This window comes from Macrobrachium nipponense, chromosome 33 (genome assembly GCF_015104395.2).
Source record: "Macrobrachium nipponense isolate FS-2020 chromosome 33, ASM1510439v2, whole genome shotgun sequence".
NCBI classification, from domain to species: domain Eukaryota; kingdom Metazoa; phylum Arthropoda; class Malacostraca; order Decapoda; family Palaemonidae; genus Macrobrachium; species Macrobrachium nipponense.
In genome coordinates, this window is record NC_087219.1 from 41,245,762 (window position 1) to 41,271,198 (window position 25,437).

Genomic DNA, 25,437 nt, shown 5'->3' on the forward strand with positions numbered 1-25,437 from the left:
AAGGATAGAGAAAATTAGGGGCCTGTCCGATTATTTATGGTGTTCGGTAAGGAATCCTGCACGCCCGATGTCTAAAAACAGCCTGGCGTTCTTCTTGCTTAGCATAATTGTAGATGCTCATTCACAAGTGAAAGAAACTGACCTTAATAAACTTAAAGTGAAAGCTCACGAGGTAAGAGCAGTGGGAACCTCTCTCTTGTTTAAACACAATCTCTCTTTGGACTCGATTATATAAGCAACGTATTGGAAATGTAAATCAGTGTTCACCTTGCATTACTTGCGTGATATTGAAACAGTCTATGAAAATTGCAGCACCCTGGGTCCGTATTTAGCGGCGGGCACAGCATTGGGTAAGGGTGTGTAGGAAGTCATACCTTCCTAACCTATCTCTTGAGGTTGTTGAGTTTTAAGGGGAGCCTGGAGGTAGTATGGATGTACTAGGAGTAACCTTCAGTCAAGTGTATAGTCAGGTATGAATATTTTGGTTATGGTGAAGGTGATATGTTTTTACTCTGGTAACATGATGTTATTTGGTACTGCGCCCTGGGCAGGGGAATCTTTTGGTTGACCGTGCTAGCCACGGACATTCCTTAGCTGCATGGGTCCCACTGTTTAGGGGACGCCATGTCCCTATGAGTTAACACGAGCGACTTCCAGAGGCAGTAATCAACTGTTCAACTCTCTTTAACTTAACAGGTAAGGAACCAACAAGCATCTGCATGGATGCTAGCACTAAGTAAATATTTTATATTTATTAAATTTTAAAAGTTATGTGCATATCCATGGATCCCACCTCCTACAATGTGGAATTCAGCTATGTAACTACTTGGTAAGTTGCATAGATAATAATGATATTTTTATGATAAAATAAGATTTTATGCATACTTACCAAGTAGTTACATGATCAAAACCTGCCCTTCTCCCCTCACATGGATAATAGGGCATAAACAACTGATTTTCGTACGGTGTTGGTTCCTCACTCCCCCGATGGTGGCTGGGGGGTATCACCTGACCAAAACAAACTAGTGCTACCGCGAATTTCAAAAATTCTAGCTGCCGACATTTTTAGAAACTATAGCTATGTAACTACTTGGTAAGTATACATAAAATCTTATTTTAATATAAAAATGTCATTTTTTTCTGTACAAGAACACAATGTCTTCTGCTCTGACTATTGAGGTACCAGATATCATGCTCATAAGTACTGTACTTTATCTTTATGGTAGTTAAATTCATGTAATGTTCCTTAAATTGCAGAAAAAATTCTTCCATATTAGCTTCTCCTCAAAGGTAAACTTTATCAATGTGACTTTGCAAGTTGATGAGAACTCCTGCCAGTGTTACAAAGCTTTCCAATTGATTATTTCTTTGGCCATCCATCCCTTGAGCTTTACCTTAGGAGTTGGGATCAGTTTTCTTTTTATCATGATATCACCACCATTCAGAACTCCAGACATAAATGATGATGCACAGCATTTCTGTAATTAATTTTTTTACTTCTTTTGAGAATAAATCTCAGAAAACGTTCTGTTTTCAGTAAAACTGTCAGGCAGTTACTGGGAGTCTTATTACTATTGTCTTGAGTGCTGATTATACACAGTTGCCCATGTGAAAGTTTGCTACGTAAACAATCTTTCCAAGACTGAGTGAAGTGTGATTCAAGCTGTTTCATCAGTGATGAATTTTAATTGCATTTAGACCAAGTTTAACATCCCTGAGATAGGTACAGTGGTACCTCGACATATGAAAGTCCTAACTTACGAAAAATCCAAGCTACGAAAGCAAATACGACCATTTTTTTGGCTTTACGTACGAAAATAGTTCAGGTTACGAAAGGTTGTTGCTGTAAAGTCCCGAGATTCGTCCGGACCACCGAGAACAATTTTAAAACTCGCGCGCCGCCAACTGAGTAGACTCGCCCCCATCCTTCTGCTCTCCCATTGGTTCCTGATGCTAGTCACCGCCGTAAGATCCTGCTCTCCTATTGGTCAGCATCTACCCCATGTGGTCTATGTACAGTAACCTCCCCGTTAACACGAGTTCTGTTAACACGATTTCGATCTTACACGAGTTCAAAATCATACAGAAAAATTCTGCTAACACGTAATATTCGATGTTACACGATTTGAATTTTCCGCTGAGAGCAAGAGCGCGGGAGGTGTGGCGAGAGTCTGACTCACCCCACCTTTCCCGCGCGCTCTCTCTCTTGCCTGCTGGCTCAGTGTGAAGCCAGCCCTCGCAGTGAGAAGAGCCAATATATTCTAGCATTGGTTAACATAATAGTGCGTACTTTACTATGGCACCCAAGCATCTTCTTGCCTCAAAGGAGAGTGAATCAAAGAGGAGAAGGAAAGTTGTGACCATAGAAAAGAAGTTAGAAGTATTGAATCGCTATGATCGTGGTGAAAAAACTTCAGTAATAGTTCACGCTACAGGTCTTAACGAGAGCACATTGAGGACCATAAGGGCGAATGCTGACAAAATCAGAGCTAGTGCTGTCGCTGGTACATCAGCTTCCTCCTCACAATGTTCCAGGGCAAGATCTTTAGAGATGGAGAGGATGGAGAAGTTATTGGCACAATGGATTCAACACCAGAACAAGGATAATGTCCCTCTCAGCATGGCTATTATACAGGCTAAAGCCTTGAGTATTCACAATGATCTGGTAGACGAGGAGGAGAAAGACAAAGTCAAATATATAAATAAAGTGTTTTTTTTCTGGCAAAATCCCAAAATAGATAAAGTTTCCTATTGCCCTGGAACGTTAACCCCCTTATTTCCATTATTTCTTATGGAGAAATACTTCCCTGTTAACACGAATTCGGCTAACACGACATCTCCAGGAACGTAACCCTCGTGTTAACGGGGAGGTTACTGTATTCTATTGGTAAATGGATGCTGTAAATTGAAAAACTTATTCATGCAATACATTTAATAAAAAAAAACATTAGGTAAATATAGAATAAAGAATAGAAATGAATGTTTATTATACTGTTTGGTAGTTTCAGTAGTGGAAGAGAGAGAATGAAAATTTATGATTGATTACTAAACTGTGTGCTAGGTAAAAGTGGTTGCTTGGCGATTGTTCGCTACTCGTATAGTGTGAACGTAAACAAAAGGATTACAGTTGATTGTTACTTAATAATACATTTAATAAAAAAATTTTGAATTAGATATAAAATATAAAATAAATCAGACTGCCATCATCGAAGCCAACAAATATTTTCTTCAATTCTTCTGTTTTAATATTATATGTTTCATTATAGCTGTCAGTAACTCGGTATCTCTTTTAGTTAAAGGTAGAATAAAGAGTAGAAATGAATGGTTATTATACTGTTTGGTTTCAGTAGTTGAAGAGAGTTAATGAAAATTTATGATTGATTACTAAACTGTGTGCTAGGTAAAAGTGGTTGCTTGGTGATCGTTCAGTACTCGTAGTGCTGAATGTAAACAAAAGGTTGGAAGCTTATTTTTTTTGTTTGTGTACGTATTATAGTTAATGATTAATTAATAATTATTTGAAATGAGTACATACTGATTATTTATATACATTTTATTGGCATATTCTAAGCTTTTAGCTTCTTAGGTTTAGATGTCAGAATCATAGACTTGGCTACAGTAGCAACTGCTAACATAGGCTTGGCGTATTGTTAAGGGACATATGCTAAAGTCCTAATATATGCAGTAAAAATGGGGTTGAACATTATATGCAGTTGAATATTACTCAAGTATGTACAGTATTTTGCCTTTTTCGAGTCATATTTCTTCCATCGGATCGGCGTCGTAACCCTAGAACATGTGTTGTAAGCCTGGAAATATAATTTACTGGGGTGTTTTTGGAGGGCTTGGAATGAATTAGGCAATTTAAATGTAAAATGCGGTTCAAGGTACGAAAAGCTCTGGTTACAAAGGCCGCCTCGGAACAGATTAATTTAGTATCCTGAGGTACTGTATTACCATTGTTGGTTTCCTTTTTTAAAACATGTAGCATACTTTCTCATTATTATTATTTTTACACCTTGTATTTTTTACCTAAATGCATAATATTCTGTACTTCTTGTTGGCTGCCACTTGTATGCCAAGAATTTTTTGTGAAAGGTCTCATGCTGTTGTCATTAATTTTTTCAAGGAGCTTTGGAGGATCAGAATGGTTGACTAAGGAAGAATTTGAAAAAAAAATTGTTGAAGCCATTAAAGATTATCATGTAAGTATTCAAGTGTTTTTCATTAACATAATTTGTTTTACCTGTTAATGCAGTATTTTGTGAAGTGAAGTGCACTTTTATTATACAGAAAAATGAAATTAACCCTCTTACGCCGACTGGACGTATTTTACGTCGACATTTTTTGTCTCCCGTGTGCCGACTGGACGTATTTTACGTCGACTTACAAAAGTTTTTTTTAAAATTAGCGGAAAAATACTTATAGGCCTACCAGCCTAAAACTTTTGAATCACGCGCCTTGGGGGATGCTGGGAGTTCACGGATCAAGGTGTTGTTTTGTTTACAATCGTTACGCAGGCGCGCAAGCGCGAATTTCTTTCTTGCCGCACTAAAAAGTATCTGTGACACATCTCGGAAATTATTTCGTCACTTTGACATAATTTTTGTACCATTGTAAATTAGCCGTTACATGAAGTATTATATATGAAAATGTGCGCATTTTTATGTAGAATACAACAATAAAATACTCATGATTGTAGCTTTTATCAGTTTTGAGATATTTTCATATAAGTAACGATAATTGCCAAAATTTCAACCTTCGGTCAACTTTGACTCTACCGAAATGGTCGAAAAACGTAATTGTAAGCTAAAACTCTTATATTTTAGTAATATTCAATCATTTACCTTAATTTTGCAACTAATTGGAAGTCTCTAGCACAATATTTTGATTTATGGTGAATTTATGAAAAAACTTTTTCCTTACGTCTGCGCGGTAACTCTTCCGAAAAAATCATACATGCGATTGTGGTAATGTTTGCACCATTTTAAAATTAGCCGTTATATAAAGTTTTATATATGGAAATGTGCGCAATTTCATGCACAATACAACTAAAAACAACCCATGGTTGTAGCTTTTATCAGTTTTGAGATATTTTCATATAAATAACGATAATTGCCAAAATTTCAACCTTCGGTCAACTTTGACTACCGAAATGGTCGAAAAACGCAATTGTAAGCTAAAACGCTTATATTCTAGTAATATTCAAGCATTTACCTTCATTTTTCAACAAATTGGAAGTCTCTAGCACAATATTTCGATTTATGGTGAATTTATAAAAAAAATAACATTTCTTTACGTACGTCCGCGCGGTAACTCTTCCGAAAAAATCATATGTGCGATTGTGGTAATGTTTGCACCATTTTAAATTAGCCGTTACATAAAGTTTTATATATGAAAATGTGCACAATTTCATGTAGAATACAACCAAAAATAATTGAAGGTTGTAGCTTTTCTCATTTTTGAAATATTTGCATATAAATCACGATAAATAGAAAAAAACCACGTTCGGTCAACTTTGACTCTACCGAAATGGTCGAAAAACGCAATTGTAAGCTAAAACTCTTACAGTCTAGTAATATTCAGTCATTTATCTTCATCGTGAAACAAATTCGAAGTCTCTAGCAAAATATTTAGATTTATGGTGAATTTAAGAAAAAATCTTTCCTTCCCTCCACGCGCGGATTCTCCGCCACAAATCTCCGAAATGCGTACGTACCATTCTCGGAATATTTGCTCCGTTTCATATTCATGTAGAATAAAACAAAAAATATTTGAAGGTTGTAGCTTTTCTTATTTCCGAAATAATTGCATATAAAAAATATATATATATATAAAAATTCGACATTCGGTCAACTTTAACTCGTTAGATACGGTCGAAAACTGCAATTGTAAGCTAATACTCTTACAGTATAGTAATATTCAATCATTTGTCTTAATTTTGAAAGAAATTGGAAGTCTCTAGGACAATATTTAGATTTATGGTGAATTTTTGAAAAAAATATTTGTTTACGTCTGCGCGTTACGAATTCATGCATTATTTTGTGATAATATGTTCTCTGTGTTGCTTTTATCATTTTACAATGTGTTATATACCAAAATGATCGCAATTTAGTGTACATTACAACGAAAAAAAGTAACTTGTTACCTTTAACCGTTTTGCACACAGCGCGATTTGAATACAATTATATATGAAATTTCGTTTTTGCGCTATCATATATCGCATTATTTATATATGATAATGATAATTTTTTTCATTTCTGATGGTTGCATACTAAACTTCAGCCAATGACAAAAAAGGAGCCAAAAATGAACTCTTAATCTTGAAAACTAAGCGCGCTGTGATTTTTTGAAAAAAATATTTTTTCAGCTTCCGCGCTTACTCTGAAACACCTCCGGCACACGGGAGACAATTTTTTTTTTACCTCTTCGGCGTAAGAGGGTTAACCAAAACAGTTAAAGGAAGACAATTGCAGTTGTGTTAAAGTACAGTAGTAGTAATAATGTGAAGATTTAGAAGTAATCTTATGTCTTCCAGGCATAATTTTTATAAATTTTTGAGTTGCCCAGCTTCTGTCTTCCTTTATTTCCTTAAGCCCAGGCATAATTTCCACTCATATTAGCTTCATTCATTAAAGGAAAAAAAAACAAAGAATCAAATATAGATATTCTATTCAATGTAATTTTACTCTCATGGGAAAAAACCAACTGTGTTTATTTTTAACTAATTTGATAGGAGCACCAAGTTAAATTTCCATACTCATATGCCCAGCACAAAAGATTAATTCATAAATAAGTGTTGAAAATTTGTGTAAGAAAAAGATAAACAGTTAAGTGAAGATAGCTAGGAAATGTGTGAAAAGTAAAATGGAAAGTTATACAGCCATGGCTGAAGGGATGCTGTGAAGAACCTTCAGCGTGAAGATGGGCAGAGAACATATTTTTCCAAAGAGGAAATATGAGCAAGAAAAGTAGGAAACTTTTACGGTTCTTTTGGTTTTACCATGGACATCAGTAAAGTACTTGATTAATTTTTGTCTTACTCCATACTTACCTAAGTAAGTTGACCTCAGTATGTCACTGCCAACTAGTTGGACAATTCATATTATCTATTTAAATAAGAAAACAAAAAGATTAACTCAGCATTCCCTAAACTCTTCTGCAAGTATGTGAGAGAGAATATTGACTCGAGTTGCTATTTTTGATTGTCTTGAAATAAATTCCTCTTTGTTTCACACACATCATTGCTTTGTGTGGCTTAGTATATATTCAGTTTTTTTACCTTGCAATTGTTCTTTTCCCTCGTAACAAATGGCTTGGGCTCGGAGATTCTGGCAGCATTGGGATACAATGATGGTGCCTGAAGAGTTACCTTGTAAAAAAAATTAACAATAACCTAAACCTGTATGTTTATTATCTGAACCTGTATGAGGTACAACCTTCAGTTCCTTGGCAGCAATTACTAGGTGGCAAAATAGATTGTTTGGCTTCCTTTCGGGCCCAGCTATGAGTACATCTGCTCTCTGTCTATCCCTGTTTTACTGCCAAACCTCCTTAACTGTTATTGTGACAACTTTTACCTTTTATTTGTTAATAGATCCTACTTCATGAAGTTAATAATCACTGGTTAAATTACCTTACAAGAATTATATGATGTGAAACATAAATTGCAAAGTGCAGCAGGTTCAAGTATATTTTGTTATATAATAGTCATTATTGGGAACATTGTGTCTGATGATAGAAGGCCTAGTAGAGTATGAGACAGGGTGGCTGTTTGTATGTCATTGTTCTGTTTTGTTCACTTCATCATTAAATTTTTCATTCAGGCTGTTGAGTTAGCTATCTCAAGAGTTCAAGGTTTCAAATATGCGATTATTGTATAAAAGTCGGTTACTTTTACATTATAATGTAGTATGGCATAATTCTATTTCAGTATGAATTCTTCGTCAAGTCAATGAATCGTCTAGTTGCACATCCTCTTTCATATAGAGAAAAAGATTTTATTATGAGTTATAGAAAAGAGAAAGTCAGTGCACTGTTATTGCAGGAGATTCCAAAGGTAAGGGAATAAAAGTTTTTCATGTCTATTTCATTTTGTTTTTTGTGTTGTTAATTTATCCTACGTCAAAATCCCTTATTTGTCTCATCCATGAGGTTTTAGCTAACCTTGCCATTTTAAAAGTAAACAGAATGCAGTGGCATTGTATGATAAGAAAAGTTTTTTATCCTTGTATATTTAAAGATTTTTATGACATTTCTATTAATGATTAATTCTTTTTTATATTGGTAATATTTTCTATAACCCTACACAAACCTAGCAGATCACATCCACACTAAGATCACCTTGTGAAATATAAAATGGAAAGATATGAAAATAAACGGGCAAACTAAACCGGCTTTAAAGAGATAGAGAGTAATCACGTCCTCTCTTAAAGGCAGTAGGAAAGTAACTGATAGGTCACGGGATGGCCAGGGCATTGTGGGAACTACCAATACCCTGTGACCAGGTATGGATGCCAATAGTCCCTGGATCACATAAGATTTTTATTAATATATCCTAATGTTAAGACCTCAGGTTTGTTAGTTATGAAAAATACAAATTGATTAAAAATTTGTCATTTTCCAGTAGAAAATACAATAGCATTCAAAAGATATCAGATGGAAACAGGACAGTGATATGAACTGAAAATAATGAACACTTTGATTTCTATTAGCCGAACTATGAAATTAATCATCAGTACACACTCGGAAAGCTCTTACTTCATACATGATAGGGTGCCCTTGGGCTGACTTGCATAGCTTATAGTGTAGCACAATTTACTATAAAGTACTTAATAGCCTAGCCTAGCCAGTTTTTTGCAATTATAATTCAATTTAAATTATTGATTTATTTATCATTCAAATTCAGAGATATATGCAAAACTAATTACTTTAATAAATATAAGTATGTACTGTACTGAGACTTAGCTGTACCTACTTATGCTTACAAGATATATAAAATACTGGAAACAAACTTCTTGATTTTCTATTTTTTTTTCTCTCTTTATAGCTTATGTTCAATGCTGAAGGTGTTCCATACATGATAACGACTGGAAGAAGAAAAACTTCTACTGCTACTGTCACAGTATATGGACGGGGTTCAGGAAAGATGACAATTAATAATAAAGATATACTATTTTTCAGCAATATTCAAGATAGAGAGCAGGTATGGATATTTGCTACTATAGCATCTTTGAAATATAAATGTTTGCGTGGAAATATATTAATTTAGTTTTATTCTGGAACTCATAGGTTGAAAGAATACAAGTCATAATCAATAGATTTATCAGGTACTCCACTCACATCTTTAAATACTCACATCAGTCATCATGTTTTAACCATGATGAGTCCAGTCCCCTCTCTTGTGTAATAATGCATTATTTTCACCATCATGTCACAAGGGTACTAATGGTGGTACTTCTTGGTTGCCAGAAATGAACAACATTGTTGGTTAGTTGGAAAATTAATCTATAAAGAGTGGGTGATAATTTGGGTTTTATGAATATCAGAACATTGCTGAGTTTCAATTTTGACAAAACTAAGCCTTTGAATAGGTATTAGTATTTGATTGTGCCTTTTAAGAATCAAGATGGGTTTCCCAAGAAATTACATTTGGTCTTTTCCAACTTAATTGTCCACTTTCCGGTATGTCATGCTTCATTTTTCACCTCTTAGGCAATTCCTTTAGTCCATCCCTGTGGATTGACAGTACAACTTAATGGTCTGGTTGTAATAATAATACGTAATATGTTTTCATAAAGAAAATGGCAGCATCAGTGGAATTGATTTTATATATTGTCTTTTCAATTCTTATTATTTTCTTCTCATCAGGGTTGATATTTGCTAATAACTGGCCGATGTTCATATTCTGGTTAAGGAAATGGCTTCTAAAAATAGTTTTAATTTATTCATATGGTACTTAAAAGTGGCATATGATCACCTTAGAGTTTGCAAATTGCAGTTTGGAGATCAGGATTTGTATTCTGGTGTGTTGAATCTTCTACATCTTTTTCTAAGGGTGTAGCAGAATTCCAACATTTCCAACTGTATCATCAGTTCATTCTCAAGGAAGGGTGGGCTTGTTTTGGTTAGAATGAGGTCATTAGATGGTATTTATATTCAACCAAAGAGTCTTAATATCGGTACTTATCAAAAAGGTAGCAATGGTCGTGCGTCCAGGCACTGGCAATAACATCCATTTCCTCTCACTCCAACACAAACACCAACACCTCTCTCTCTCTCTCTCTCTCTCTCTCTCTCTCTCTCTCTCTCTCTCTCTCTCTCTCTCTCTCTCTCTTCTCTCTATTCTTCCCACAACACACCCCCCCTCCCTCTCCATTAAGATAAGGCCATTAAATCAGACTCGCGAACTACAAAAATAGATTTATTTAAGAGCAAAGTATTAGCTAAATAAACTCAGGTTCTTAACAAAAAGATTAAGTGAATGACTGAACTCAAATAACCCACTCCATATTCCTCCTACAATAACCAACATTATCTTAGTCATAAAACTGGAAAAAGTCACAACAGTCTAGTAACACCATGGAACATTAGTCAAGTTCCCATATCAATTAAGTCACCATATTCAGTACCCCTTTCTCAGATCACTTCCCCTTTCTCAGAACTGCCTGTTAGAAGACAGGAGAACACCTCAATAAGCACAAGATTATAAATTAAAATCAAAAGATCATATGAAATAGAAGATCTTTGAAATAAATATTCAAAATACTACAGACAAGCCACACTTTTGGCTAAAAATAAGTATGCTTACCCATTCAACACAGTATTCACAACACTTCTATTAAAAAGTACTTTTGCAGAAGCCAAGATTGCAGAAGCCATCTTGGCTTCTGCCGCCTCTGTAATGATCTCTCACCTTGGTTACCTTACATTCTCATATGTAGGGAAAAGGCTCGCACACACGTACGAACTCACACACATTGTTCATGCCTCAGGAAACAGCTTGTAACCAGTTTCAGAAGTCACCTCTGCATCAAGTGCCCATAGCGACAGGACAAGGCATTGATGTCGACGTCACGCCACCCAAAAAGACACATCAGCGTTCCCTAAGCTTGTCACTTTGGGTACTGTCTCCAAGGAGAAGCTAAAACGATGACCCCTACATTCTAAGAAATGTCACAGCACATCACCTTACAACTGTGTCTAAAACATACTTGTCTTAATACATCCCTCTTTTTATATAACAGCTGCTCGGCCACCCTGAATGCTAGCACCTGCCTAGCCATAGCTCATATAAAACAGCTTTTACATATAAAACACATTGGCTGGCTCATAAAATACCATAATAAAAATAACTGCATGTCTTTGGTAGTACAATGTCTATCACACATTATCTTGAACAGCCTGTATCTGGGCTATAATAACAGTTGAAAGTAGAGACATTTCTCGTCTTGAATTTTCGATTCTCCCGTGTGTCTGCAACTGCAACTGCACAGACTCATGAAACACGCTGTAGAAAGGCAAAACGTCTCCCAGTGGAAGACAACTGATGACTTCTGTAGTCCAAAAGCGCCGTAAAACCCCGTAGACTCGTAGAATCTCTTGTATGTGGGAACATCAGCAACATACATCTGTAGTAGTTGAAGGACGTCTTGCTGAAAGCGTAGGGGAACGATGTTTATGGCGTTTCAGTATGTCAGTCATGTCATCGGTTAATGACCTCAAAAATTCCAAGAAATACTAACTGAACGTTTCCCAGTCAATCACCACAAATATGACCACTGAACTAATTTCTATCTAAAACTCGTGAAGGAACTTCATAAGATCATTAAATCATAAACCACTATTATAAACCCGCAAAGAAAATATTAAATTCTCCAACTTAATTCTCCAATAATATAAAAAAATACTCGCCAACCTCACACATATATCAGCACAAAAACTCTACGGACTACCGTCATCACATTTAAACTCACCAATTCTCACAAGTATATATATATAAAAAAAGAAAAATGAGCCCAAGAAAAAAAGCGTAACAAACCCAGCCCCAAATTATCACCAGAAATGTTCTCTCAAGCTCTGACATTTCAGTAACCCACAAAATCAGTAAGAACCCTTTTACTGTCTAACAGCAAAACCCTTTTACTGTTTATATAATTAACCTCCATGAATTATAATGCCAAACACCCTTCCATCTAACTCACATACCCCAACAAATCATATCTCCTGTCCAAAATAGAAATGCTATTTAAACTTAACACCAATTACGACAAATCTCGTAGGAAAAGAAAAAAAATAATAACAACAATAATAATAAGTGAACTTTTCCATTACAGTACACACATAATATATATAATCCAACATTTTCCCTCATAAATGCAGTATGTATCGTTACGGAATTTGCTACTGCAACAATTTCATCGATCAGAAACAACCAGAAACAACCCCCTTACAAAGTACATCTCCGAAAATAGCGCAAAACTCAGAGTAATCAACATCGGAGGAAAAAAGTATGCAACCTGACTCATCACAGCATAATTAGCAAAAATCCACCTGTGAACACCTCATGTGCTCGAACTGCACTATAGATTTGTCTAGTCAGACATGTAACTTCAGAAAACCATTATTCTCCAAATATTTTATAGTAACACCTTTGTTCTTCAAATATTTTAGACTAACCATTATTCTCCAAAAAGCCCCAAAAATTCTATACTGACATTATATGACCAACTATAAACTCTCTGTTTAGCATAACTGCTGAGAAGGGCAAAAACTTGGCAAAAAAATTGCCAAAGAAATTTTAGAAAAAGTCATCAGTGTGCCATAACTCATTGCAACAAAACTACAAATCCAAAGTGTCTAAGCAAAGACTTCCCAATATTCACCTCGGCACAGGCCACCAGAAACTTAATCAAGTTTCCTATCTCTGGCAAAGTTGCCACAAACACAACAAAGGTATTGTGCAAGAGGCCAACAATTTCTGGAACACAAATATCCAGAAAAAGAAATGTAGTGCCATTATGTACACATTCAAAAATGCAAAAATTCTCCCCTAAATCTCCTGCAGCATCAAACGGCTGAAATTATAAACACATTCCCAAACAATGATTCCAAGTCACGAACAGAGATATTAAAAATCTACACAAACTGTTCTGAGAGAAAAATAAATTCAAATTCGCCCATGATAAAAATACTTACGTCAGCGATGGCTAACGTCCAAAGGGGGAAAAGAAAAATCAGTGGCACTGTTAACTATTCCTGTGACATCTGTAACATCTGTGACTCACATAGACTTCAAGCAATTATCTACTGAACCCATAAAAAAAGAAAACTCTAGGGCTATCACAGAAAACAAAGAAACACCCGGGCAAAAGAATACTGGTAGGTATTCTCGATATGACTTTTACCATAGTCTTGAACAGGGCAAAAACACAATATCCTCTGATTAAACACCATTAAATCTGTGGTTAGTATCTCCCCATATCCACAAACATCACCACCCTTAGTATCATTACAAGCACCCATGTTAGTATCAATATCACCAATATCAGTACTCGCTAGTATCACCAAACACATCAAATTCACCATCCATAAATCATTGTCACATTCACCAAAATTATTACCACCTTGAACTCTCATAAAATCCCCGTTAATATCTCCAGTAATAATTCAACTTAAATATCTCCCGTATCACCAGTATGAACTTAATATTCCCATTCAACCATAACTCCAGTATCATCACCATAATTGTTATCACCGAACACATCACCAATCATCACCATTAACATCACCAATGGCATCACCAAACACATCCCCATTAAAAAATATCCTCTGTATCCCCGGTTATAATCACATCCTCTACCATTGCATAAAGGCATTCTCCAAAGCGCAAGGAAAACTTGCACCACATTCATATTAATTTTCTCTTTACTCAAAAGAAAGAACAAAAATTGTTCTTAAAGAAACCCTACAGGCATATCATATCATCTCTCAGTGGCTATCAGCTGACTCAAAAGGATGGCAATGAACTTTCTTTTCAACGCCAAACTCACCCCCTTAACCCTGGCACAAAGAAAAAAAAGCTTTACCCTCCCATTGGCACTACCCCGTGGATGCTCGGGAAAAAAAAATGCGCTGAGTACGTATGCATGAGAGAGGCGCTGTCTCCAAGGGCCAAAAAAAAATGCAATCCAAGCACCCCCAGAACTGAGTCACATGTATGAAACAATTCATATGCATACGTATGTTTTAAAAAAAAGACGAATGTGTCGCCTTTAAACATGTGCCAAGAAAAACACTCATCACGTTCTACTCCTATGGGAAAAAAAAAATGGTGATCTGAACTGCCTCTTTAACTCCAAAAATGATTCATAAACAAAGTTAGAAAGAGAGAGAAAAAAAAAACACTAGGGCCTAAAAGAAATGTAACACTCACGCCGTCAATGAGAAAAGATGATATCGCCAACTTGTGTATGTAAAAACACGCTAATACACACATACTCGCATATAAGAACAACCCGATACTCGAACGGTAAACACACACTCCCAAGGCCCAACTGAGTAACCCATTGCTTGCAGTGTCTCGCGACAGACGAACATGCTGACGCTAATTGAATTTTCCCTCTCAGTACCAGAACGACAGCTCAAAAATTCTTATCCCGTCACCTATTAACCCTTTAATGCCGAAGGGGTATAATAAAAATCGTCTCCCGTATGTCGGGGGGGGGGGGGGGGGGGGTCTCGGAGTGAGCGCCGAAGCGGAAAAAATATTTTTTTCAAAAAATCACAGCGCAGTTAGTTTACAAGATTAAGAGTTCATTTTTGGCTCCTTTTTTTTTGTCATTGCCTGAAGTTTAGTATGCAACCATCAGAAATGAAAAAAAAATAATTATCATATATAAATAATGCGATATATGATAGAGCGAAAACAAAATTTCATATATAATTGTATTCAAATCGTGCTGTGAGCAAAACGGTTAAAGCTAACGAGTTAATTTTTTGTTGTTGTATTGTACACTAAATTGCAATCATTTTGGTATAAAACACATTGTAAAACGATCAAAGCAACACTGAGAAAATATTATCACAAAATGACGCATGAATTCGTAACGCGCAGACGTAAAAAATTGTTTTTTTCAAAAATTCACCATAAATCAAAATATTGTTCTAGAGACTTCCAATTTGTTTCAAAATTAAGATAAATGATTGAATATTACTATACTGTAAGAGTTTTAGCTTACAATTGCAGTTTTCGACCATTTCCATTTCGGACGAATTAAAGTTGACCGAATGTTGAATTTTTTTTAGATATTTTTTTTATATGCAAATATTTCGAAAATGAAAAAAGCTACAACCTTCAATTATTTTTTTTGTATTCTAAGTGAAATTGCACACATTTTCATATATAAAACTCTATGAAATGCCTAATATGAAACGGAGCAAATATTACGAGAATGCGACATACCCATTTCGGAGATTTGTGGCGGAGAATCTGCGCGTGGAGGGAAGGAGTTTTTTTTTTTTCAAATTCACCATAAATCTAAATATTGTGCTAGAGACTTCGAATTTGTTTCAAAACGAAGATAAATGACTGAATATTACTAGACTGTAAGAGATTTAGCTTACAATTGTGTTTTTCGACCATTTCGGTAGAGTCAAAGTTGACCGAACATGGTTTTTTTTCTATTTATCGTGATTTATATGCAAATATTTCGACAATGAGAAAAGCTACAACCTTCAATTAATTTTTGTTGTATTCTACATGAAATTGTGCACATTTTCATATATAAAACTTTATGTAACGGCTAATTTAAAATGGTGCAAACATTACGACAATCGGACAAAAAAATTTCAGATTTTTTTCAGAAGAGTTACCGTGCGGACATAGGGAAAAAATTGTTTTTTTCATAAATTCAGCATAAATCGAAATATTGTGCTAGAGACTTCCAATTTGTTGCAAAATAAAGGTAAATGGTTGAATATTACTAGAATGTAAGAGTTTTAGCTAAAAATTCTGGAATTTTTTCGACCTTTTCGGTCGAGTCAAAGTTGACCAAAGGTTGAAATTTTGGCACTTATTATTATTTATGTAAAAATATTTCAAAACTGATAAAAGTTACAACCATGGATTGTTTATTGTTGTATTCTACATGAAATTTTGCATATTTCCATATATAAAACTTTATGTAACGGCTAATTTAAAATGGTGCAAACATTACGACAATCGGACAAAAATATTTATGATCTTTTCGGAAGAGTTTCTGCGCCGATGTAAGGAAAAAGTTTTTTTCATAAATTCACCATAAATCGAAATATTGTGCTAGGGACTTGCAATTTGTTGCAAAATAAAGGTAAATGATTGAGTATTACTAGAATATAAGAGTTTTAGCTTACAATTGCATTTTTCGACCATTTCTGTAGAGTCAAAGTTGACCGAAGGTTGAAATTTTGGCACTTATCGTTATTTATATAAAAATATTTAAAAACTGATGAAAGCTACAACCATGAGTTGTTTTTAGTTATATTCTACATGAAATTGTACACATTTTCATATATATATATAATACTCCATGTAACGGCTAATATAAAATGGTGCAAAAATGATGTCAAAGTGACGGAATCATTTCTGAGATGTGTCACTGATGTTTTTTAGTGCGAGAAGAAAGAAATTCACGCTTGCGCACCAGGGTAACGATTGTAAACAAAACACCGCCTTGATCCGTGAGCTCCTAGCATCCCCAAGGCGCGTGATTCAAAAGTTTTCGCCTGGTAGGCCTTTGAGTATTTTTCCGCAAATTTAAAAAAAAAACTTTTTATTTCGACGTACCATACGTCCAGTCGGCACCCAACAGACAATTTATGTCGATGTATAACACGTCCAATCGGCGTTTAAGGGTTAATTGAAATCCTAACACATTTTCACTATCAGACTCTCAAAACAGCCTTTTTAAGCTGCTTTTAATCTCATAAAAGGCATAACGACGGTCCAAACACCGCTAGCCACCAAACTTTAACCGAAGATTCTTAATCTCGGTACTTATCGAAAAGGTAGCAATGGTCGTGCGTCTAGGCACTGGCAATAACATCAATTTCCTCTAACTCCAACACTAACACTAACACCAACACCCTCTCTCTCTCTCTCTCTCTCTCTCTCTCTCTCCCCATGACACACCCCCCTCTCCATTAAGATAAGGCCATTAAATCAGACTCACAAACTACAAAAATAGATTTATTTAAGAGCAAAGTATTAGCTAAATAAACTCAGGTTCTTAACAAAAAGATTAAGTGAATGACTGAACTCAAATAACCCACTCCATATTCCTCTTACAATAACCAACATTATATCTTAGTCATAAAACTGGAAAAAGTCACAACAGTCTAGTAACACCATGGAACATCAGTCAAGTTCCTATATCAATTAAGCCACCATATTCAGTACCCCTTACTCAGAACCACCTGTTAGAAGACAGGAGAACACCTTGATAAGCACAAGATTATAAATTAAAATCAAAAGATCATATGAAATAAAAGATCTTTGAAATAAATATTCAAAATACAGACAAGCCACACTTCTGGCTAAAAATAAGTATGCTTACCCATTCAACATAGTATTCACAACACTTCTCTTAAAAAGTACTTTTGCAGAAGCCATCTTGGCTTCTGCTGCCTCTGTAATGATCTCTCACCTTGGTTACCTTACATTCTCATATGTAGGGAAAAGGCTCGCACACACGTACAAACTCACACACATTGTTCATGCCCCAGGAAACTGCTTGTAACCAGTTTCAGAAGCCACCTCTGCATCAAGTGCCCATAGCGACAGGATGAGGCATTAAACTCGACATCACGCCACCCAAAAAGACACATCAGCATTCCCTAAGCTTGTCACTTTGGGTACTGTCTCCAAGGAGAAGCTAAAACAATGACCCCTACATTCTAAGAAATGTCACAGCACATCACCTTACAACTGTGTCTAAAACATATTGTCTTAATACATCCCTCTTTTTATATAACATATAGTATCCCGGGTACTCTGTCTTGTGAGAGCTGAATTCTCATTGGCTGGATCAGGGGACTAAGTCCTTAAGTGAAGCCATCTCCCAGAGGTGGATGCTTGCACTGATCTTCGTGTGCAGACGTTGGAGACTGGGAGGCTAGCATTGGGAAGGTCACTGCTGGTAGGTGGGGACACCACATGATTCTGTTTGATCGGCTCTGGGGTGTTGGCAGGCGACAACCTTAGCGCCACTGTCGGGAGGAGGGAAGTCCATTTTTACCCCTGTCCATATTTACCCCTATCCATTTTTAACCCCGTCCATTTTTACCCCCAGTCCATTCATACCCCTATCCATTTTTACCACTATTCATCTTTACCCATGTCCATTTTCACCCGTTTAATTTTTACCTCAATCCATTTTTACCCGTCTACTTTTACCCATATCCATTGTTACCCCTGTCCATTATTACCTGTCTGCTTTTACCCATGTCCCCTGTCGGTTTTTACCGCTTTTCATTTTTACCCCCATCCATTTTTATCCCTGTCCATTTTTACCCCCAGTCCATTTATACCCTTATCCATTTTTACCACTGTTCATCTTTACCCCTGTCCATTTTCACCCCTGTTAATTTTTACCTCTATCCATTTTTACCCCTGTCTACTTTTACCCATGTCCATTTTTACCCCTATCCATTTTTACCCCTGTCTACTTTTACCCCTTTTCATTTTTTACCCCTATCCATGTTTACCCCGATCCATTTTTACCCGTCCATGTTTACCCCTGTCCATTTTCACCCCAGTCCATATTTACCCCTATCCAATTTTACCCCCATCCATTTTTACCCCTGTCTATTTTTACCCCAGTCCATTTTTACCCCCTTTTCATTTTTAACCCTGTCCATATTGACCCATGTCCATTATTACCCTTATATATCCATTTTTTACCCTTACCCCTGTCTAATTTTACCCCTCAATTTTTACTCCTATCCATTTTTATTCCTCCCTATTTTTACCAATGCCCATTTTACCCCTATCCATTTTTACCCCTGTTCATTTTTTTCCCTGTCCATTTTTACCCCCCCCCCCCCCCCACCCATCCATATTTATTCACTGTTCATTTTTACCCATAACCAGTTTTACAACAGTTTCATTTTTACCCATAACCAGTTTTACAACAGTTCATTTTTACCCCTGTCCATATTTACTCAGTCCATTTTTACCCCCTTTCATTTTTATTCCTATCCATTTTTATCCCTTGTCCATTTTTACCCTTACCCAATTTTACCCCTGTCCATTTTTACCCCTCTTGATTTTTACATCCCTATCCATTTTTACCCCTATCTGTTTTTACCCCTGTCCATTTTAACCCCTATCCATGTGAAAGTCAATTGACAGGTGACAAAAAGCTCTCAAATTTTAATCCTAACAACCCAAAAACATTTTTGGTCCAGGGTCAAGCCACAAGTTTCAATGCCCCATTCTTTATTCCAAATACCCTTAGGTTTGGTAGCAAAGAACAGGAAACTAAGTGCGAACTTATGTTTTTTAGGGTGAAGTTCTTTGGTGACATACCTAAGCATGCTAAGTATGGTTGCAGTATTCCCAAAACTTGCCCAGCGATAGTTAGCATACCTGCCTGTACACAGTGTAGTCGAATTTGTTTGAACTTGTGGCAATAATGTTGCTAGAGTATAGGAAAAAACAAAGGCAGATCACTGCAAACTTTAGCTTATGGAATAATATGCATAAAGTGGGATGAAAAAAAATTAAATTAAAAATTAGTGGAATTAACTTCTCTTAACCACAGATCTTGAAATTTCAGATCACGATCACACAATGAAACATAGAAGCATGGCCCTGTCACTTAAAACAAACAGGTTTAGACATAGGAAAAAACTATTTATGATAGTTGGTGTCAGGTCCTCAAGGAGTTACCCTTCCATGGTGAAATGACTAATGTCAAAGATTTCTCTTTTAGCTGGTCTAGTGTCATAATGATAAACATTATAACATGATAGAGTATAAGTGGACTTACAATAAGAGGGCACATTCTCATATCTTCAACGAATGCTAAACCTAGTTTATGTACGTCAAAACCCACAAGGTGAAGTGGCTATGCGCCACCTTACTATTTACATACGACCAAAAAACTACCAAAAAGCCATTCCTTTCTGTTGGTTAATGCAGTATGATCCTTTACTCAAATCCCATGTCTTTTTGTCAGGGAAATGGGAAGGTTTTGAGGACTTACCAGCAACTACCAAAAATAGGTTTTTCCCCATGTCAAAACCTGTTTTTTGATAGTGAAGTTGCTGTCTTGTCCTCAAGGAGCTGTGCAAAGAAATTAACAGGTGACGAAAAGCTCTCAAATCTCAATCCTAACAACCCAAAAACATTTATTGGTCCAGGGTCAAGCCACAAGTTTCAAGGCCCCATTCTTTATTCCAAATATGTACCTTTAGGTTTGGTAGCAAAGAACAAGAAACTAAGTGCGAACTTATGTTTTTTAGGGTGAGGTTCTTCGGTGACTTACCTAAGCATGCTAAGTATGGTTGCGGTTCCCAAAACTTGCCCAGCGATAGTTAGCATACCTGCCTGTACACAGTGTAGTCGAATTTGTTTGAACTTGTGGTAATAATGTTGCTAGAGTATAGGAAAAAACAGACCTTCTGGGATGTTTGCTGTGACCTCTAGGTAAACCTTGAGTGCTTGAACTGGGTACAATGTTTTGTCTGCTAAATCTAGTTTACTTAGAATAGGAGATTTCCTTCTTAAAGGAATCTCATTCTTAGCCAGGAATGACAGGCCAGAAAACAATAATAGTTGATAGTCACCCATTTTGGTGATGTATTGTCCCCGTCTAAGAGAGCCCAGTTCGCTAATACGAGCTCCTGATGTTTATGCTGTCAAGAAGATCACCTATTGTGGCTTGTGAGTTGTGATTGTATCAGGTCTGCTGAATTTAGGGGCTGATTGAAGTCTAGCACCTTGTTCAGGCACCAAGTAAATGGAAGCCTTTTGAGAATGGGTCTTTGTAGTGCAAAAGTCAGTCTCAAATTCATAATGCAATGGTTCCATTAATGCTGCCTTGTATGCCATGATTGTTGTAACTGCAAGGTGTTTATCTTCAAAAGGGATAATAAAAAAGTGTTTCTATAGAAATTCTGACTGGGCTCTTGCTATGGATATAATCTAACCATATTTCCATACATACTGGTATTGCCAGTATGTAGAGTTTGCTGTAGATACCTAGCAATGTTGGGTGAGTAATTTTCATGCTAGATAATATTTAAAAATCCACCCGTGAAGATCTCGGCTTAGATGGGAGGATCCGTAAATGATTGTCTCTCTTACTGGCTGGGATAAAACAGCAGACAGTATTGGAATTTATCTCTTTGCTCATTATTAAAATACTAGGAACCAATGCCTGTTTGTCCAATTTGGGCCTATTAAGTAAGCTTTTCCTTAGAAGGTTAGGAGTTTGCTCAACACCTTCGAAATCCGGAATAGTGGAGAAAAAAGATATATCGTCCTCCATTTGTTCCAGTCTTGTAGGAAGGCATCTCTTGCTGTTGCTTGACTGGCAGTTTGTGATTCTCATAGGTGCCCATCAGGTCCATTTCCAGTTGTGGAACTTGTAGAAGCATGTTGGCTATTGTCTGAAGAGTGGTTGTCTGATATCTAGGGAGTTTACAATTACATTGAGAGACCTCGTAAGGTGAGAGACCTCATAAGGTGAATAGCAGACAAATGCCACTTCCTTGCTTGCACTATTGAAGGATGGCTAGCATTATCATGTTGAAAGGAGGTGAGCGTGATCCCGACCTCTTGATGTAGGACATTGCAGTCAAGTTGTCTAGCACCAACCAAATGTCTCTCTCTTCTGGAGGTTTTTTAGTTTTTGAGAGACAAAAAGACAGCCATCAGCTCCAGGAAATTGATATGTCAATTCCCCAGAGTAGCTGAACACCTCCCTGCCATCTGACAATCCTCCCAATATCCTCCCAACCTGTCAACGAGGCATCTTGCACAGAATGAGGAGTTAGGATGACTTGTTTCAATAGAAATTCCCTCCGGGACCAAGGCCAAAGTGTCTCCCCATCCTTTTGAATCTTTTGATGAGGTTAGTCTCGCATCTTGTTACTTGCGTGCAGTAGCAGAATTTGTTCATATTCTTTTGTTGCAATCTGAGTTTGTTCATATACGGAACAAACCTTCGGTCTTAACATTAGGATTTACTAGCGCCAAGCTGGAAACCGGTAGAATTAAAATTACACTTGTGAGATCCAGGGACTATTGGCATCTATACCAGGTCACAGGGCATGTATACCCAGAATGCCCTCGGCATCCTGTGACCCACCAGTTATATTCCTACCGCCTTTAGGATAAGACGTGTTTACTGTCTATCTGATTTAAAGCCGGTTTTCAGTTTACCAATTTTTTTATCCATTTCATTTTCATTTTTCTTATTACTTTTTCTTTCTCTGAGTCTGCTCAGTGTGAATGTGATTGGTAAGAGCGTATAAGTGGTAAGATGGAAATTTTCGCTTCACCATCGGGATCTTCTGCCGTTTCGAAGAGGAGACAAAGGAAATGCCCCGGAGTCAGTGGCTTTCCATGTTCTAGATTCCTAACTTTGGTGTCGATGGATCCTCATCTAACGTGTAGTAGGTGCAGGGAAAACGTATGTACGATTACTAATCCATGTTCTGTTTGTCGGGGTTGGTCGGTGGAACAGTGGAAAAAGTTTTATGAGAAAGGCCAGTACAAAAGGAAGGAGGTGATGCCATCTTGGGGTGACCAAACCTTACTGGCTTCTTTTGTATCGGCAATAAACCAGACTGCTCCATATGTTTCGCCACCTGCTTTTGATTTGTCCCATACCCCTTCGGTTTCTCCTAGCGATTCGTTATCGGAAGCTTCAGGAGGCGTTTTGGGTAATTTTATGCATAATATGTACGCTCCTTTGTTCCCAGCAGGCAGGTAGGGGGGAGCATCGCTATCTTTGTTCCAGGTGCCGGTTCCTGAAGCGTATAGGATGGAAGGTACATGGGCAGCGCTAGGCCTACCAGGCGTACCAACCTTGGAGGGTTTGCTGTCGCATTATATGGTGTCACGATTCCAGCAAGGTCCGGCAGCGCTGAATGTTCCTCATCCCCCTGGCTTGCAATTTATTGGAAATAATGCCGCGGCTACGCCATCAAATTCTATGTTTACGGCGATGCAGAACGTGGGGAGTAGTTTGGCGGCAAATGTGCGGATGCCAGCAGAAGCCGCACAGTCTCTCCCTACAAGATTAGTGACGTCACAACATACGTCACACACTGATATGGCAGACGCGATGACATCACAGACTACTGCTTCTCGGTGTACTTCGCTGCACCTGGACTCAAATACGCTTTCTGACTCTGCTGTACACACTGTAATGAAGAAATTACAGGATATAGAGAAGAGAATGGCTAAGAAAGACAAAAAGAAAAGGCATGATTTGTTGTCTTTTTCGTCTTCTTCCTCTAGTTCGGCGTCATCGCTAAGTTCGATGATGTCACGGCGAGCGCCAGTCAAGCATTGGAGAATTCGGGATTTTGTGACTGATCCTCGGGCTAAGAGGAGAAGAGTGAATTCTTCTTCATCTTCAGACCAGGACTGTCGTATCCCAGTCAGCAGGAAAGTCGGGAAGTCAGTGGCTGGGAAGCACAAAGCTAGCGGACAAAGCCGTTTGCAAGAGTCCGAACGAGCGAGAGAGGCGACGGGCGATGGACTAGCGGCCGACGCGGAGTTGCCAGTACAGATTACAAAGACAACGATACCGCTGGCAAAATCAACGTTGGTGGCGAAAAGTGCAGCAAAGAATAGAATGCAGGTTCCAGTTTCGCCTGTAGGGCCGTTTAAAATACGGCAAACGATGATAAGGCTCCTATTAAAAGAACGGAGAATAGAGAGTTGGCAACCTCGTCTGATACGTTGGTGCAAGGCGTTGTCTGCCTGGATGAAAGATCGAGGCCGCATTCTCTGACGCTTGGAAACGATAGCAATCCTAATAGAGACGAAGTTATCTCAGTTTCAAGGGAGCCTTCATCTTGGAGGTCTAGACGAGATTCTTGCTCTAGATCTGTGAGCAGAGAAAGAGTGAGGCGTTCTCGTTCCCCTGCTGACTATTCGGGATTGAGCCGGCGGCGGCCATCAGAGATCAAAGAGGCCGCAGCCGTAGGGGCAGGCGGCCGCGAAATTCCCAGCCGTTTGTCAGAGGATAGGGGTGAGATAACATCCCCTGTGGCGGAGCACAGTATGTTAGAGTTGGAGGAAGGAGAAAACCAAGAGTTTCTGGCCTCGTATGCGGAGGTGATTGATTTGATTCGTCAATTCAATAACCTTTCGGAGAAGACAGAAACACCTGCCAGTATGCTTCCTCCGGCAATTGACATGGTATTTGGATTGAAAAAGGATACCAAGGTGTCATATGAATTGCCTTGTTCGAGTCATGCGGACTCTGTTTTACAACACGTAAACGCATGGATTGCAGGAAGAGATGATTCCTTAAGATCTAATAGATCATGTAAATTTATTCCTCCTCCAATGATGAAACAAAGGAAATATACGACACCGACAGTCCCTTTGCTGTCTACTTTAGAAGCAACAGCTTCTTCTGTCTTTCAGACTGCTTCTTTGTTAGATCTTTGGTCGACAGCACTGTTGATTTGGATTCCCTGTTAGAGATGGGGAATGGGGATATCTTGGAGTCGCAATTGCTGTTGCCAGAGGTCATACTGGAAGAGGCTATAGATAGAAGAAGGATGGACACTAACGATAGATTGGTGCAGCAGGCAGTTAGGAAAACGTCTAACAGTCAAGCTACCTCTATGAAGGTGAGGCAACAGCAAATACCTCAGAAGAAGACAGTGAGACATAACATCCCTAATAGGGCAACAAGACCCTCTTCCCCAAAGAGGTTAGTTCATCGGCCCTTTCACAATAGAAACAAGAGAGGAAGGGGGAGTAGGGGAAGAGGGAGAGGCTCAAGAAGATAGGATGGGCGCCTCTCATCACTTGGCCACACCAGTGGGGGGTTGCCTGGCAAATCACTGGAAGGTGTGGCAGGAACTGGGAGCAGAGCAGTGGGTGGTGGATGTTCTCAGGGTCGGGTATTTGATTCCGTTCGAGGTAACCCCGCCCCTGACAGAACAGCCATTACCTCACCTCGCTTATGCTCAGGAGTCTCAGAAGGCCATTATTCTGCAAGAGGAAGTATCCATTCCGTCAAAGGGCTTTTACAGCAGGATTTTCCTGGTATCCAAAGCCAACGGGGAGTGGAGGACAGTAATAGACCTGTCAACATTGAATCTGTTTATAAGAAAAACCAGTTTCAAAATGGAAACTCCAAAAACGGTTCTACAAGCAGTCAGGATCAAGGACTTTATGCTGACAATTGATCTGAAGGATGC

General features: G+C 37.7%; 1 protein-coding gene across 1 annotated transcript in view; it reads left to right on the top strand.

Annotated features, from left to right (window-relative positions):
- LOC135203112 (small ribosomal subunit protein uS9m-like) overlaps nucleotides 1-25,437 on the top strand; it is a 140,888-nt gene that overhangs the window by 102,935 nt on the left and 12,516 nt on the right. The window contains exons 5-7 of the mRNA XM_064232745.1: nucleotides 4,130-4,205; nucleotides 7,934-8,059; nucleotides 9,050-9,205. Of these exons, the coding sequence (XP_064088815.1) occupies nucleotides 4,130-4,205; nucleotides 7,934-8,059; nucleotides 9,050-9,205 (358 nt within the window). The remainder of the gene's footprint in view (nucleotides 1-4,129; nucleotides 4,206-7,933; nucleotides 8,060-9,049; nucleotides 9,206-25,437) is intronic.